The sequence below is a fragment of the Mugil cephalus genome, chromosome 3 (genome assembly GCF_022458985.1).
Source record: "Mugil cephalus isolate CIBA_MC_2020 chromosome 3, CIBA_Mcephalus_1.1, whole genome shotgun sequence".
In the NCBI taxonomy this organism is placed as follows: domain Eukaryota; kingdom Metazoa; phylum Chordata; class Actinopteri; order Mugiliformes; family Mugilidae; genus Mugil; species Mugil cephalus.
The window spans coordinates 21305525-21320449 of NC_061772.1; the positions used below are offsets into that span (position 1 = coordinate 21305525).

Genomic DNA, 14925 nt, shown 5'->3' on the forward strand with positions numbered 1-14925 from the left:
AGTCTGAAAAAAATGTTAATCCAGGTCACACCTATTGATATGCTTATTCAAGTCCAGCAGTCTAAGTCAATAATCTTTGCTTCCATTTTATGATGTACAGACCTAAGGCGTTCCTTTACACTTATTATCTGCACAGTCTAATTCAACAGAACAAGGAACATTCAGATTAAGTTGCAACGTTCTACAGAATTATCAAACTTCCACAAAGAGAGCAAGTGCATAACTTCATAAACTTGTTCCAGGTGAAATTCCAGCTAAAAGAATAACTATGAAAACAAGATAGTCACATGCACATTTTCCAGGATTTCTCCAGACCTGAAATGAGAGTTTAATTATGAGAACAACAGGTGTAGTCTGCAAAGAACGTGTTATGGCATATTATGAAAAGCAACATTCTAAGGCTTCCCATCTACAAATGTAAAAACAGCTGATTTTACTCCAGGTCTCTCCTGCTTTAGAGACAATTTGAATAAAGTTACTGTATGTGACTTTTTTTTGTGAATTTTAAGACATACAGAAGTCACCAATGTGACGTGTGCCTTGAAAGTTGATGTGTACGTGAATCAGGACAGACCAGAAACATATTTGTTAACAAGTAGGAACATTCAGAATAAACTGGAACGTGTTTAGGAAAAAAGTTCGGATAATTTGTGTTTTCAACTAAGAAGGGAAAAAATTGTATATTCAGCTCATAGGTACCACAAACCCCATTAACTTTAAGAAGTGAATCAACACATACATCTACATGCATTTCACATCATGCAGTTAAAATATGCAGTAAATTCAGGATAATTAAGTCGCCGCTTAAAAGAGAAAAAAATCTCACAGTTTATTGAACGTTAAGACTGAGAACCGATTACCAACAAAATGCCCCTCCAGTAAATATATATATATATATATTAAATAACACCAATATGTACAAACACATATTAATGCACGGTTAAAACTTCACCACGAAGACAAACAGAGTCCGACTAAACATTCACAATTAATTAATTAACAGCCTTGTGCTTAAATTCCCACACAAAAAATTGGTAGGTTACATCTTAAAGGCACTGAGGTAAAATCAAATCAAAGTGATTCAGTGTCACTGTAACATAAAAGCTAAAGTAGAAAGGGTTTACACGTGTACACTGACCAGCCACAACATAATGACCACCGGGCGAAGGAATGACACCGATTATCTGGTTATCATGGCTCCTGTCTGTGGGTGGGAAATGTTAGGCAGCAAGGGAACATTTTGTCCTCAAAGTTGATGAATTCAGGAAAAATTTGAGAGATGCTGAAAAGAGTAAAAAAGAAAAAAATATTACTGTAGTTAAGTATTGTAGTTAGCTCTGCAGTGATCAGTAGCAAATAAAAGTGGTCACAGGAAAGAAAAGGAACAAGTGACAGCGTCACAGAATCATGGATACAAGGATGAGTGGCGCCAGAATGTAAAGAAGCCATTGCCATGTGGGTGTGTTTGGGCCGTAACAATGTTCAGGTGGTGGTAAAAATCAAATAAACATCCACGTACATGCCAGGACTCGGGCCTCCCAAAAGAATATTAGATTGTAATGGGATCCTCAATGTGATTCATTTCACTGGTTGGTGGTTTTAATGTTGTGGCTGACTGGTGTATGTATCCAGACGTAAAAGACATAGAAATACTAGTACCCGAAAAGAAAGACAGCTAGAAAATATAAACTACTCAGTAACACATTCATTTTGTCCGCAGTGTCATTGCTATTAATACAAAGTCAAAGTAAATGGATAACTTAGACAATTATTGACTTCTTTCTGATCTTTAAGTAAATACAACTAAATTCTTTACAATGTCAGTAACTTTCCATGAACAAACATGCATCCTGCCTTTCGTTTTAATCACAGCAAGACTAACAAAACAAAGATATGATTTTATATGATATGAATTATAAAATGTAACATCCCGTTTAAACCACATCTTCATTCACGTTTCAGAACAGCTTTTAGCCTACCTTCATCAAAAATCAGCAATCTGATTGGAACAGTACAAAGAAAAACCTTCATCCCGTCACCTTCATGAGCCACACAGCTCATCTGACACAGAATTTTACACTGAAAACAATCGTAAATGTCACACAGCACAGCAGTCTAAGACGATGCATCTCATTTTACAGCGTATCCCATCTGCCTCAGAGGAAAGGAACAAGGAAACACTAAATTGCACTGTAAGTATTAAAATGTCTGGTACGCTGGTTACCCTGTAAGGCGCTGCTGTAATGACTAAAATATGTACACTTACATTACATGGATCCATCATTCACTGATGGCAAAACATTCCCATGTCAAGTATGTTTTTTTTGATATAATCCAACACTGTGAGATGTGTTTAGTTTCGAGGCCTAATATGTTATATCTACATCAGCATTGAGATAGAAATATACTAATACTTATGCCCCTTCGCCTGTAAGAAAGACAGAATTAAAATAAAATGTTGTTTTTAGCTCTTTTTAGTACACATTTTTTAAGCTTCCTGGAATTTTAATGTGATGCGTTGTTTCTCATGCTCTCCCTCCCCCCCCAGCCTCTTGTTTAAGGTTTCATATTGTACATTTCCTAAAATAACTTCTGGCAGCATGAATGTCAACATACCAGTGAAGACATCAAGGCACTGCATGCTCCTATGAGACCTCTTTTGAATTCTGGAGATGAAGTAGAGAGAACGGGAGAACCCTAGACTTGATCAAGCGACATGTTACTTGTTTTCAGCCCTTTTCCTATAAATAATCAGACCTTAAACCCAAATGTGTTGGGACATGGCTAGTCTCACATGCAGACCGGAGAAGACACTAGCCCGGTGCGCTATGGATGCGGGACACAAGCCTAATTCCCTTGACTCCTGCCAAAAGCTCCCTGAGCAGCAGAGGTGGCAGCGCTGGCTGCAGCAGTCTGGACAGACCTGTTGGTCAGTACACCTTCAGAGAACTCCTGCTGAGCCTTGGTGAAGCTGGCACCAGTCCTTCTGTACTTTGAGTGGACCTGTGACAATAGGAACAGGGAGACAGTGACTGGTTATGAAAAGCCAATGAAGAAATGAATTGTGTGACGTTTTCAGTCCTAAAATAAATGTCTTGAGAAAAGTTATAGAACAAAGATCAAATTGTTCCTTTTTTTGATTAGTTCCTTTATTATCCATAACTTCTGCTATCCCAGCTCAGCTGCCCAGCAGGTTCACAGCAAAAATTGTTTGTGCTGCGAGGTGCTGCCTGAGAAGTGAACTGCCTTGTAAAATAAGTCACTGTGCAGATTTTAAAGCCTTCATTGTGTTCTCATGAACAGCAAGACAGTATTTGAATGAAAATATGGGTTGACTGACTAAAAATCTCCTCACTTGAAATAATGACAGGCGTGGTGGAGGTGTGTGCTCTGACTGAGGATCGGGAGGTGTGAGCAGCAAGACGACATATTTGTGGTAATATTTTTTCTAGTGGATAAAGGTTTCAGTTTAGACATCATTTTTCTACATCATCTGTGTGGTGCAATGTTTTGTTGGACTCTCAAAAACAATGGACAATTAGTACTTTTATATTTTTCTCCTAGCTTTGTACCTTTGTCTGATCTGCATGCACACTGTGTGGGTATGAGATGCCACATTATGTTTTCTATTCCAGGCAATTAATTATAAAGGCACTGCCATCTTTCATTTGACAGTATATACAGAACACAATTTACTTTCATTTACATTAATTTATTATGTTATATATATACACATATATATATATATAGCTGATACTGAAGTAGTAACCAGACACTTTCTGTGAAGTACAAACTGTAACACAAATTTTACACTGGCGTACCATTTTGAGCAGGATCACACCCAGGACAGCGTTCACAGTGAAGAAACCAGCCACTACCATCATGACAACAGCCACAGACAAGTTTTTGCCGATCATGCTGATTGATGAGATCCATCCACTGTAAATCAGAGACATTCAAAACGTCATCTCCTACAATGATGGTGTACAAAACTGGCATCACATTCATTTTTATTAAAAATATTGGAATAAAGCAACGAGCCAATGACCTACAGCCTGCACCAACGACCAATGGAAAAGAGTGAAAAAAAAAATGAAAGATGGCAAAACTTGACATATTATATGATAGAGAAAAGAAACCCAATGAGAAATGTTCCACACACTTACAAAGCAGCAACCCAGAGAGGTTAGGTCAGCTGGAATCTGTCAAAGAAATGTAAGAAAGGAGATCCGAGGGAAGAATACAAACACAGATGCAAACCAAGAAACACACTGACCCGCACAGAACTACTTTTACTAGGAATCCACCCAAAGCACCATGCACATTCATACTAATGAAAATAGAGACCTGTAGTAGATATAAGGTTGAAACTGACCTGTTACCCCAGCCTGGTATCCCCACGGTTTGAATAATGTACACCGCTACTTGGAAGAAAAAGACAAAAAAGAAGAAGAAGAAGCTGAAGGAGCTGTCAGACCTAAGGAGGAGAAAAAAAAACACAAAAAACAAAGTACATGTTATTGATGTTAGTTGGTATTTAAGAATAAAAGATACAACAATGTGTCAGGAGAACGATTACAGACTGAGGCATCTAATTAATTAAACTAGCATATTCATAAGTGAATAAGATACAGAGGAAGTTAATCATAGTCCAAAGAAACAACAGTTTGAAGATATGACTGTGACTCAAAGTGAGTCTAAAAAAAAAATAGCCATTTTTGCAGAAACTAGATTTAACTGGTTTCTCTTGGTTGCACGCCTCTGTCAACAACGTCAACACAGATGTAAACTACATTACGGTGTTACGTTAAAGTCATTTTTTGGATGTAACATCTCATGACTTAATTTTATTGTATTAGACATTTGTTTGAATCTTTGTCACAATGTTCAAATGAATTCCCAAGTTATGAGCAAAAAAAAAAAGTATTTTGCAAGAGACAAAATCTAATCAGTTCATTACAGAGTTCAACTTTGTGCCAAATTTGGGGAAATTCCCTCAAGGTGTTCCTAAGGTATCTTGTTTACAAGCATGAGCTGTGCTGGTGGACATAAAGAGGGACCATCTGGAAAAAAACAACAACACTGTTGCAGGAAGAATGGATGCATTAAAAAATACATGAAACATGAATTGGAAACAAAGAACATTTCTCATATTTTTACTGAACGTTTCTGAGTGTAAAGTCTGTGGGCGAGTTGGAGGTTAAAGGTGGTGACAAAGACATGTTTAAGTACTGCTACTAGCTCTTCTGCCCGCTTCCCTATGTTCACTGCTCGTACGACAAAACAGAAAGCAAATCAAAGTATATGTCATACATCATCAGCAACAACAACAACAACTGTGTACCTGAAGGCCTTGTAGACGGGTCTGTACCAGCAGATGAAGGCCACAGGGGTGAAGAGGATGAACCACAGGATGGATAGACCAAAGTCAACGCCATAGGCAGCAGTGTCTGCCGTGAAGTAAGCCAGGCAGGCCAGTAGGTTGAGGAAGAGGGTGACACTGTGGACTGGGAAAACACACACACACACACAGGAAACCAATGAGCTGGACTGATAACGACAGAAGGAAATAATTTACAGACATCCACCTACAGGACAAACACTCTGCTTTTGAATAGAATTTGGTTAATTAATATATGTGAGAGGTGTTTTGATTAAATATTAATTAATTATATGTCAAAGTCATTGACGTTGAGGACCTGATAAGCACAGTCGAGCTACCTGAACCTGAGCTACACGCAAGTTTCTCAGAAGCCTTATCATGAAATATAAAAATAGTAACATGTACAGTGTTAAGCCAACAAAGATCAGCAGTCAAAGCTCATGATTCTTGTATTTATGCGACTTAACATTCAGTAATGAACCAGTATCTTAGAGAAAGTCAAAAGTATCACATGTTGAAAGTGGCTTTGTTAACATGGCGCTAATAATCAAATCTAATCTCATTGTGTATGGAGATGTGGCGACTTTCCAGGAGGTGCAGAAAGGATGTATTCAGTAGAAGAGAGTCATATTCTTCTTCTGAATGCATTTAATATTGTCAATAAAGATGGAATAATTTTTTTTTTGTCTGCTCCACAGTGAATATAATATGTGTAAAATGTCCAAAAACTGACAGTCCATCTGTAAATATATCATCTTTGGAGTTCAGTTCTTAAAGGAACATTAATTAGTTCACACACACAAAATCCTCAAAAGTCAAGCATGCTACCCAAATGATTAATGAGGAGTAATTGAGCGAATGAAGCATGCAGGGTTACTTACACATCCAGAGGTAGTACATTCTCTTGCAGATCCTGCGGTATTCCTCTGGGATGTCCTCCTCAAAGTTCTGATAGATGAACGGCTTGAAAGGGAAGAACTTCGGAAGAGGTGGCCAGTTGTTCTCTTTGGCTGACCAATAAAGATTTGACAACTGATTAATCACTTTTCACATATTTCACATGCAACCACCTCAAGAAACCGCAGCCATCTAACCTCCAGTGTTCGTCCTGCCAGTTTCCGTCCTGTTCTGTAGGTCCTGCTCCTTCCGATCCAACTCCGCTGCTTTCCTCTCCAGCTCCTCCTGCTGTTTGATCAGTTTAGCCTGGGCAGCAGCTGCCGTTGCCTGGTTAAGTGATGAAGAAGAGCGGCTCACTAAATGCTGTGCTCAACGATGTCCCTACATCACCAAGACTCCCTGCGACATTCTTCCTCTGACTAGCTCCGTGATGGGAAATTCATGAGCTACACCCAAGAGCATCTCCACCAATAACCTTTTTTTCAAATTGACAGATTGGAACTACTATAGTCTGTCTGTAACATTAATGATAAAATAAGGAAGAGTAACACTCCACTGTGGCATTGACGAATATTGCGTGGGTCTCCCTTGTACCTCTAGAACTGTTGTGACTTATCAAATAATGGGCATGGACTTGTTGGTGTTGGCCTTTGCCAAGGTAGTCAGTGTTACCACATTCTCCTGTCAGTGGTCATAATGCTGTGGCTGATCAGTGTGTATCACACAGATACAGGTTATGAGATAACTTTTGGAGACAATTGTTCAGCTGTAATATAGCGAAGGATCCTTATGGAAATGTCAAGTCTTATATAGAAAAACTACTCTCTTGCCAGTTCATTAGGTACACTAGTGAAAATTAACATACTAAATATTAGCTTATGTACAGTTCAAGTATAGAGTATTTATTTAAAATAACTGAGAGCTTTTGATTCAGTTGTGTTTTAATTTTCATTTCACCACTTTTTTAGGCTGTGCTGTGTATCGTGGATAACCCTGACCACCCTCTCCACCAGACGATAGACAGACAACGGAGTTCCTTCTCCAAGAGACTCAGACATCTGTTGTCTCAAAGAACGCTACAGGAAATCTTTCCTGCCTCAATCCATACGCCTGTTTAATTCTTCATCTGTATGTGACAGATAACACTCTGGGCATTATTTCTTTTCCATCTTTTTATTCACTTATTTCCATAATCTTGTAAATATTGTGTAAACAGTACATTGTTTTTTTTCCCCCTGTTATATAGGATGTATGGTGTGAGTGCCTGTACATTGCTGCTGCAACTGTTTTTAAACTGCAGTTGAAAAGGGATTTAGTGCAGGACTGTTATTAGAATGAATTAACTCGTACCTAATGAACAGGAAAGTGGGAGCACGTCAACACATACACAACTATCAGATCAAAGTGTGTTTGAAAAGTGCTCTTAAATGATTACGATCCAAATTGTGATTTCATACTAGCTTATTCTTTTGCCTTTATTTTGTACATCTGTGCATCTGACTCACTTGTGGACTCTGCTCCACAGAGGTCTGCAGAACAGCGGGTTGAGAGGAAGCAGCAGAGATGGGGATGGTCGTCTCCGAGTGGTGTACCTGTGAGAGGATTTAATCAATAGGTCTTTATAAACAACTAAGTCACCTCTATTATTTACCATAACATGCTGTCAAGCATAGAGAACAGTACCATATCAACAGCAGAGAATGGGTTGAACTCCCCGACGTTCTCAGTGACTTTGCTGGTGGCTTGTGTTACTGAGGCGTCCTGGAAAAGAAATCAGGCACAGTTTTGGTATTTTATGTGGTACTTCCTGTGAAATGTCCCAACCAGTCCAGGAGGTGCACCTGAACGCAGCATCGTCTCACGCCGCATTAAGTATTAACAGATCCAGGAGCCCTGGAGCCATTTATGTCACATTTTCTCATGTGTGTACAAGCTAATTACGCTTCAGCAGAAGTAAACATGTCACAAAGACATATGTTCAACCATAAGCATTAGCAAGGCTATGAGAGGCGAAAATATAAGACGTGATAAAAAGAAAGAAAAGTTATCACTAAATGCAACATTGCCCCTTTAGGTTCTGGTTTCCTTGAGTTATCTTCAGGTTTCTATTAATGGCGATCTGAGGACGACTCTGGGCTGAAGGCTAAATATCAGCAGACACCTGTTCGCGTCTCCACTTACCTGCAGCAGGTGAGCGAACGGCCTAAATAACGAGCAAATATGTGGGTTTTCCACATAATCCCTTAAAAAACGACTATAACTGGACTGCAACGTGTCCTAATTTTAAATAAGTGCCGATTCATAGCCAGGAAATGCTGAGGCCAAGGCAAACCAAACCCAGCAACCAACCAAACTGGTTTTTGTTGCATATCTCTTTCAGTCTTCATTTTACACCAAAAAACGAGTTTCTAAAACTTCTTAAACAGAAAAGAAAACAACACTCTAACCTGGAAGGGATTTACGTCCACGGGGTCAGCAAAGGGGTTGCTGTCAAATCCCGACATCGCGGAGAAAAGTTTGTGTTGTGTGAAATAAACAACGACTGCTCCCGTCTCCCCGGCGGCGACTCCTGGATGAGGCTGCGGCAAGACTCCGAGCCTCTGCGCATGCGTCGCTCGATAGGTGGACCGCGTCACGGGAGGGCGTCCCGAGTCATTTCTAATCAATTAGCCCACCTTTATTTTTAGAAATAACGCGAATTGGATTCAAATGTGCGGTTCTCGTGACAGTCTGTTAAGTCGGCCTTTAACTTAGACACAGTCTCCTGTGGCAAAAGCAAAGCCAGGTCTGTTTAAGACTTTAGTCTGGTCTCCCAAGTGTGTTTCAAGTTGCCTTTAGGTGGCGTCGGAATATTGGCTTAGGGTAACGACATAACAAACCCGAGTTAACCCAGGGAAATTGGAATTCATTTGAAAGGCCTGCTTTATTACAGGCAGTTATTTCTTTCCTATGTCGCACAGTTTGCAGAATATCTAGTTACCTATAAATAAGCTATTATATTTTGTTGTTATTAGATTGTGATACATTCATTAAATGCTGATACATCCATTAAACAAAAACATGATGCACGGGGTATGAACAAAAAAGGCCATCTATGAATAAGAATTATTATTATTATGATTTTAGAAATGCTAACCTCTGTCTCATTGATTAGAGGCTTCTTGACAGCCTTGTAGGACCTTAAGCCATGATCTAAAAGTCGATCACGTACAGTGCGGGTGAAACACTGGACAACAGTTTGATTTGACCACTGCTGTTGGAGATCCTGTGATGTCATCTGGGGGTTTTCCCTGCACATGCGACCAGGATGCTGTCATTTAGCTGAAGGATCCCTCGGACACCCAGGTCTTGTTTCGTCTTCCAAGCTGTCGGTTCATCTGTATTTCTGTATCTAACTTCTGAAGGACCGCATCTGCACTTCTGATCTGGTGGCAGCCGTACCCTTCCTGGCTGAGAATCTGCATTTTCAGGCACGTTTCCTGCGTTAGGTTCCTTGTTTTAGCCATTTTTGTCTCATGGCAACAGAACAATGTGTCCATTAACAAAAAAGCATGGCCTTCATTAGTGGATCACTGGCACCAAAATGACCCAATATTCACAATTTCATATGCAGTTTTTAACCAATCAATTTTAAGTTTCTAATGGCCGTTTTATGATATGTTTCATATTTTGTCTGTGACTGTAGTATACTGAAAGAAATTGCACTCAAGGACCTAAGAGTGATTCTTAATGCAATATTACATGCATGGGGTGTCTGAAAATGAAACACAGAGGACCCGCTATTCAAAGATTCTGTAGCGACAAGAATGCAAATAACAAAGTTTAGGACAAGATACAACTACTACTAAACATTACTACTACCAATTTTGCTTTGAAGGTCATACGCAGATTCCTGGATGGGTAATGATGAATAAATTTAAAAAGGTTCAGCAACACGGAAAAAAAAGCATACAGACCTTTATCTTTGCACCCAAGAAAAAGGAGCCCGAGTGAAGGTCTTATTTCATTTCCCAGAAGGACACAATAAATATCTAGATCTAAGAACTGATAAGGCATGAAGGCACCGACATTGTAATATGACACCTAGAGCTATCAAAGATGTTTTCATGCACCAAGACGTTGCCACTATCTATTATCTTCATATGAAGACAAATTCCTCTGAAAAGAAGCTCTAATTCTTTTAAAGGAGCGGCACTTGTGCTCAGTGTCATTCACAATAAGTGTCGTAGGAACTCATATGTGTTGCTAAAAGTGCACAGTGAATTAAATACAGTAGCATAAATATAAACCCTTTAAAGAGGAGGTATATAACCTTTGATTGAACTGCCGCCACTCTGGCGACAGATGCAGACTAATGGCTGATATAGAGCAGCAGCATCGCAAGTAGAGAAGAGTCATAAGTCTGCAAATTAAATAATAAGTAATGTCAGTTATGCAACAATATTGAGTTTGCTAACATTAGCCAACATAAATTTCTGGTCATTATCAGCAAACCGCCTGTGTGTGCTGGAGGTGTGCACATTACTTATACTCTGTATTTTATCTGTAAGAGAAATAACACATTTCTTATTTCTAAATGTATCTAGTGTATTTTAACAATCCATTCTTTGATCTTCGTACTGATTTATATTACACATGTACATGTCAAAGCAAGGGAAGCCGACATGTACTAATTTAAAGAAAGCTGGGTATAATTTATTTATAATATCTATCGGAGATACACCAATCAGCCATAACATTATGACCAGTATTGTGCAGGTGCCCCCCTTTTCTCCCAAATCAACTCTGGCTCATCGAAGTATGTACTCCACAAGGTCTCTAAAGGTGACCTGACACCAAGACGCAAGCAGCAGATCCTACAAGCTGCGAGGTGGGGCCTCCATGTATCAGACTGATTCTCCATCGGGCCGAGATACCTGGAATTAGGAGGCCAAGTGGGATCACAACAGCAAGACAAGTTTTGTTCTCTTTCACTCCTTGGCTGCCTATGACCCTGTTGCACGCTTTTTCCTTCCTTGGACCACTTTTGATAGGTACCGACCACTGCAGACCGGGAAGCCCTTTACAACTACAGCTGTAGTTTTGGAGATGCTTTATTGCATAGTGACAGTTTGGATTTAGTCAGAGTCCATAAAATGCTTCCAGTTGCCAGTTTTTCCATCTTCTTTGAGGAAAAAATGTGCTTTTGCTGCCTGATATATCCCACTCACTTTATTTGTCCTGTTGGTGGTCATTATGTTACGGCTGATCAGTGATTAACGATGCCCTAACGAGGCCTATTTATACTACGTCATCTGCTTTGACAGTGTTGCGGCATTATATATACACTTTACTGTGTGTACCTAAAATCAGATAAATAGAAAAATACACAAGACAAAATCATCAACATTAAAAATGACAGAAGACTATTGTTTTTATGCTCTTGCTTGGTTGCTATTGAGCAAACATTTTAGAGACAGAAGGGGGGGAGTGGCTTTGGGAGTGGGTGGAAAACAACAGATTCAAGAATAAAATGGCATTTGTCCACTATACTGTACATATGAACTGTACTGTACATTACACTTGTTGTATGGCTGTTAAGCAGTGAATGCAAGACTATTATAGACGTCCGACATTCTCAAAGATCTGGGATCCGCTTGGCTGGAATACACACCAGCTGACTTGGTCCCTTTAATGGCGGTATTTCCCTTGCAAGGGGGAAAAAAAAAAGCAGCACAAACTCAAAATACACGAAGTGGGTTTTTGTTTTGTTTTTTTGACTCACACACACATACAGCCACGCATGAGCGCTCGGCACATGCACGCACACAAATGTAGCATCCACTGTCCACTTCTTCTGAACATTTCTGTCCAAGTTATTAAAAAAAAAAAAAAAAAAAGATAAATATTTGACTTCAACTACCCAGCAGAGGCTGGTGTTCCGGCTTTGTACAGTATTTATATCTGTATATTATATGCTATAAAGAATTTCTGTGACATTAAAATTTATTAAATAAGGAAAAAATAATTTGTAACAGCAGAGCATCCTCTGTTTACACTGATTGTGTTGAACTGTAAACGTGTAAAGCAGCTAAAAAATCTGAGCTTTCACTGTGACATCCGCGACGGCTCCGTGTTGCCTGACTCTTTACTGTAGTACACTGCTTCAGCTTTCCAGCTCTGTAACGTTCCCTGATGCTGAGTGGTCTTCTGTATTACCCAACTTTCCCTTTTCTCTGTCCTCCTGCTCGGGGTGTTTCCTCTTGGCGCCGAGTAAGAGCTGCCAAGGCACTGTGAGAGCGTGGGTGGCAGCTTAGTCCACAGAAGAAGAGATCCACTGAATCCTGCCCATCTCCTCCCTCTGGAGGTGGAAACACAGTACACGGCACTTGGGGACACTTCTTTGCAGACTTCAACGAAGAAAGGCTAAGCAAGAGTGCTTTGGGGAGTGGAGATGAGTTTCCATTACCTCCCATTGAGAACAACATATATGCCTGCCAGGGAGCTGGATAGGGAGTGCTTTGGTGTCCCAGTGTCCTTCATACCATGAATTCATTACTGCCATACAATACCAGGTGCTGCGGTATGTCTGGAGGGTCCCTGCCATGGCTGCTGCTTTCTCTGGAGTGCCTCAGGGTTGCATGTTTGGATCCTTTGAGTTTCTGCTTACCCTTCTCTGGATTGTAGGTGCCTCGGCTGGTAAACTGGGGCCTTTCGTCACATGTGCCTTCCTGATCTCCCGTGGGGCTATTGTCTAAGCTTTCAGATCGCGAGGCTTGAGATGTGTTCAGAGTCTGGGCCTGCGAATGCACTGGACTCGAGCCCACGGTAGGAGACTTGGAGTGGAAACGAAACCGCCGGGACGTGGCGGTCGAGGAAGTGGATGAAGGGTGGAAGTGTGAGGAAGACGAGTAGGAGGAAACGGTGGAGCAAGAGTCCACAGAGTCCAGGGAGTCGGGCTGCCGACGGAGAGTGGGGCGCCGAGGGCTGCTCCCGTCAGATCTCCGGGGCCAGGGGGAAGTCAACAGCGGACCTCTCTCTGAAATGAAAGGCAAAAAAATTGTATATAAAAAAAATAAATAAAAAAAAGTTGCAAGCTGAGAGTCGAGTTCTTGTATAACGACGTACCTGAAAAGTCAGAAATGGTTTCCTCAGAGTCCACATTGAGGTTTTCAGAGCTGTCAGCTGTACCGATGGAGGCCTCGGACTCCAGGGTCTCGTCGTCTGAGGCTCGCGGCTCCAGAGTCAGTATCTCGAACGTCAGCTCCTCTCTGGGGAGGCAGACATTATTCATATTAACACGTAGTGAAAACATCTAGTGCTGATTATAGTCCCATTCAGTTACTGTTCTCATTCACAGCGGTGCAGCTCTTAATTTCCACGCATTCGTGGATCACACAACATTTGAATTACTTCTCTTTCTGTAGGCTTTCAATCTGCTCCGTCAACACTCTCTCTTCCTGCTGCATCACCGCCTGCTGAGGATCTGGGATTTGAGGAGGCAGCTCGGCTCCAGCTTCGCCCCCGCTCACTCCAATCACAGCGTCAACCACAGACGGCAGCCGCGGACTAACCGGCGGTGAAGGCGTGTGGTAGACCGGTCGCTGTACGTGGCCTTTTCCCTGAGGAGCAAGTCAAGGGTAGATGTTGTCTTCTTACTAACCTGCATGTTACATTTATGCTTCATAAAAAATATCCTAAAATGAAGGTTTTTACACATCTGAGGAGAAGTGTCTCACTTGCACATGCAGTGATTAAACTACATGAAGTAACCAGCCACAAATATAAAAAGAAGTACAACAGCACAGTTCAAACAATAATACACAAACTCTACCTTTCTGGCTGCATTTGGCTGCTTTGGTGTCAGGAAAATAATAATAAAAAAAAGAATAAGCAACCCCAGATTAGTCAGTTTTAATGAGCAGTAAATTATAGCTGCCTTAATACAACAATAAGTCTGAAACGTCTCATACTTAAAAAACAAAGCAAAGGCAACTGGATTTTTCATTTCAACACTGATCCATGTTCTTCCGTTGGAAATGACTAGTGTGGAGTTTAGCTTTTTACTGGAAATACTTGTAAAAAGCTGATCTCACATTACTAAGGTCTGTAGAGGACCCAAGGAGTGTTGGGTTTTAGCTTTGTTTTTTAGATACACAATGAGCTGGACGACTTAACGTCTTCACAGATGCAAGGCTCATCGTGACGGTCCTCAAAGGGTTAATGAGACGCCCCAAAAGAAAAATTAAAGAAGGCCAAATCTTTATACATTTCTACAATATGTAGAAATGTTTATGTTGTATGCTGCGCAATACGCATATTATAAAGTAAATCAAATTAGAGGCCAGTGCGTGACTGCACGACGTCTCTATTTTCATCCTCAAAGAAAAGAACATAGTCTGAATATTAAAATAAATAAATAAATAAAATGAAGAGATGACTCATGCTATGGTAATAGATGAAGACACAATAAAAGATTTGGAGAGATGAGACTACGATGATCAGTACTACAACAACATCACCACTGGATGATGGTTCGGAGGGATGTAAACCACAGTGTACGTGTGTATACATACCATAGTGTGCACTATGCTCATAAATCTAACAGCTATTAGTACAGGTCTCTGGGTAAAGGAAAGGACATGTTAGGACGGGAGGTTCTGGAG

The 14925-nt window shown here is 40.5% G+C and overlaps 2 protein-coding genes across 8 annotated transcripts in view; both read right to left on the reverse strand.

The window, feature by feature from the left end:
- Positions 1-804: 804 nt before the first annotated feature.
- On the reverse strand, positions 805-8888 carry scamp2l (secretory carrier membrane protein 2, like). The gene is made up of 9 exons (XM_047581536.1): positions 8728-8888; positions 7964-8041; positions 7786-7872; positions 6478-6607; positions 6265-6393; positions 5345-5507; positions 4376-4477; positions 3822-3939; positions 805-3003 (listed from the first exon to the last, which is right to left on the reverse strand). Exons 1-9 carry the CDS (start codon positions 8782-8784, stop codon positions 2848-2850), a joined length of 1020 nt encoding a protein of 339 aa, XP_047437492.1. The 5' UTR covers positions 8785-8888; the 3' UTR covers positions 805-2847.
- A 2774-nt stretch (positions 8889-11662) lies between these two features.
- The window catches only part of myo9aa (myosin IXAa), a 102853-nt gene continuing 99590 nt past the window's right edge, over positions 11663-14925 (reverse strand). For 4 of the 7 annotated variants that reach the window (XM_047580007.1, XM_047580011.1, XM_047580009.1 and 1 more), the window contains 5 exons: positions 14836-14883; positions 14094-14114; positions 13673-13881; positions 13388-13530; positions 11663-13298 (listed from right to left, as the gene is read on the reverse strand). In XM_047580007.1, the coding sequence (XP_047435963.1) occupies positions 12799-13298; positions 13388-13530; positions 13673-13881; positions 14094-14114; positions 14836-14883 (921 nt within the window). In that variant the 3' untranslated portion in view covers positions 11663-12798. The remainder of the gene's footprint in view (positions 13299-13387; positions 13531-13672; positions 13882-14093; positions 14115-14835; positions 14884-14925) is intronic. The other 3 variants (XM_047580014.1, XM_047580010.1, XM_047580008.1) reach the window with 2 other exon arrangements.

Bases quoted from the DNA above. Each gene is read 5' to 3' on its own strand.
- scamp2l (XM_047581536.1), bottom strand. From the start codon at position 8,784: ATGTCGGGATTTGACAGCAACCCCTTTGCTGACCCCGTGGACGTAAAT. The intron at 7,873-7,963 runs GTACTGTTCTCT...ATCCTCTCACAG, and splicing joins CATTCTCTGCTGTTGATATG to GTACACCACTCGGAGACGAC. The intron at 6,394-6,477 runs GTTAGATGGCTG...TTTATTGGTCAG, and splicing joins TGGCAGGACGAACACTGGAG to CCAAAGAGAACAACTGGCCA.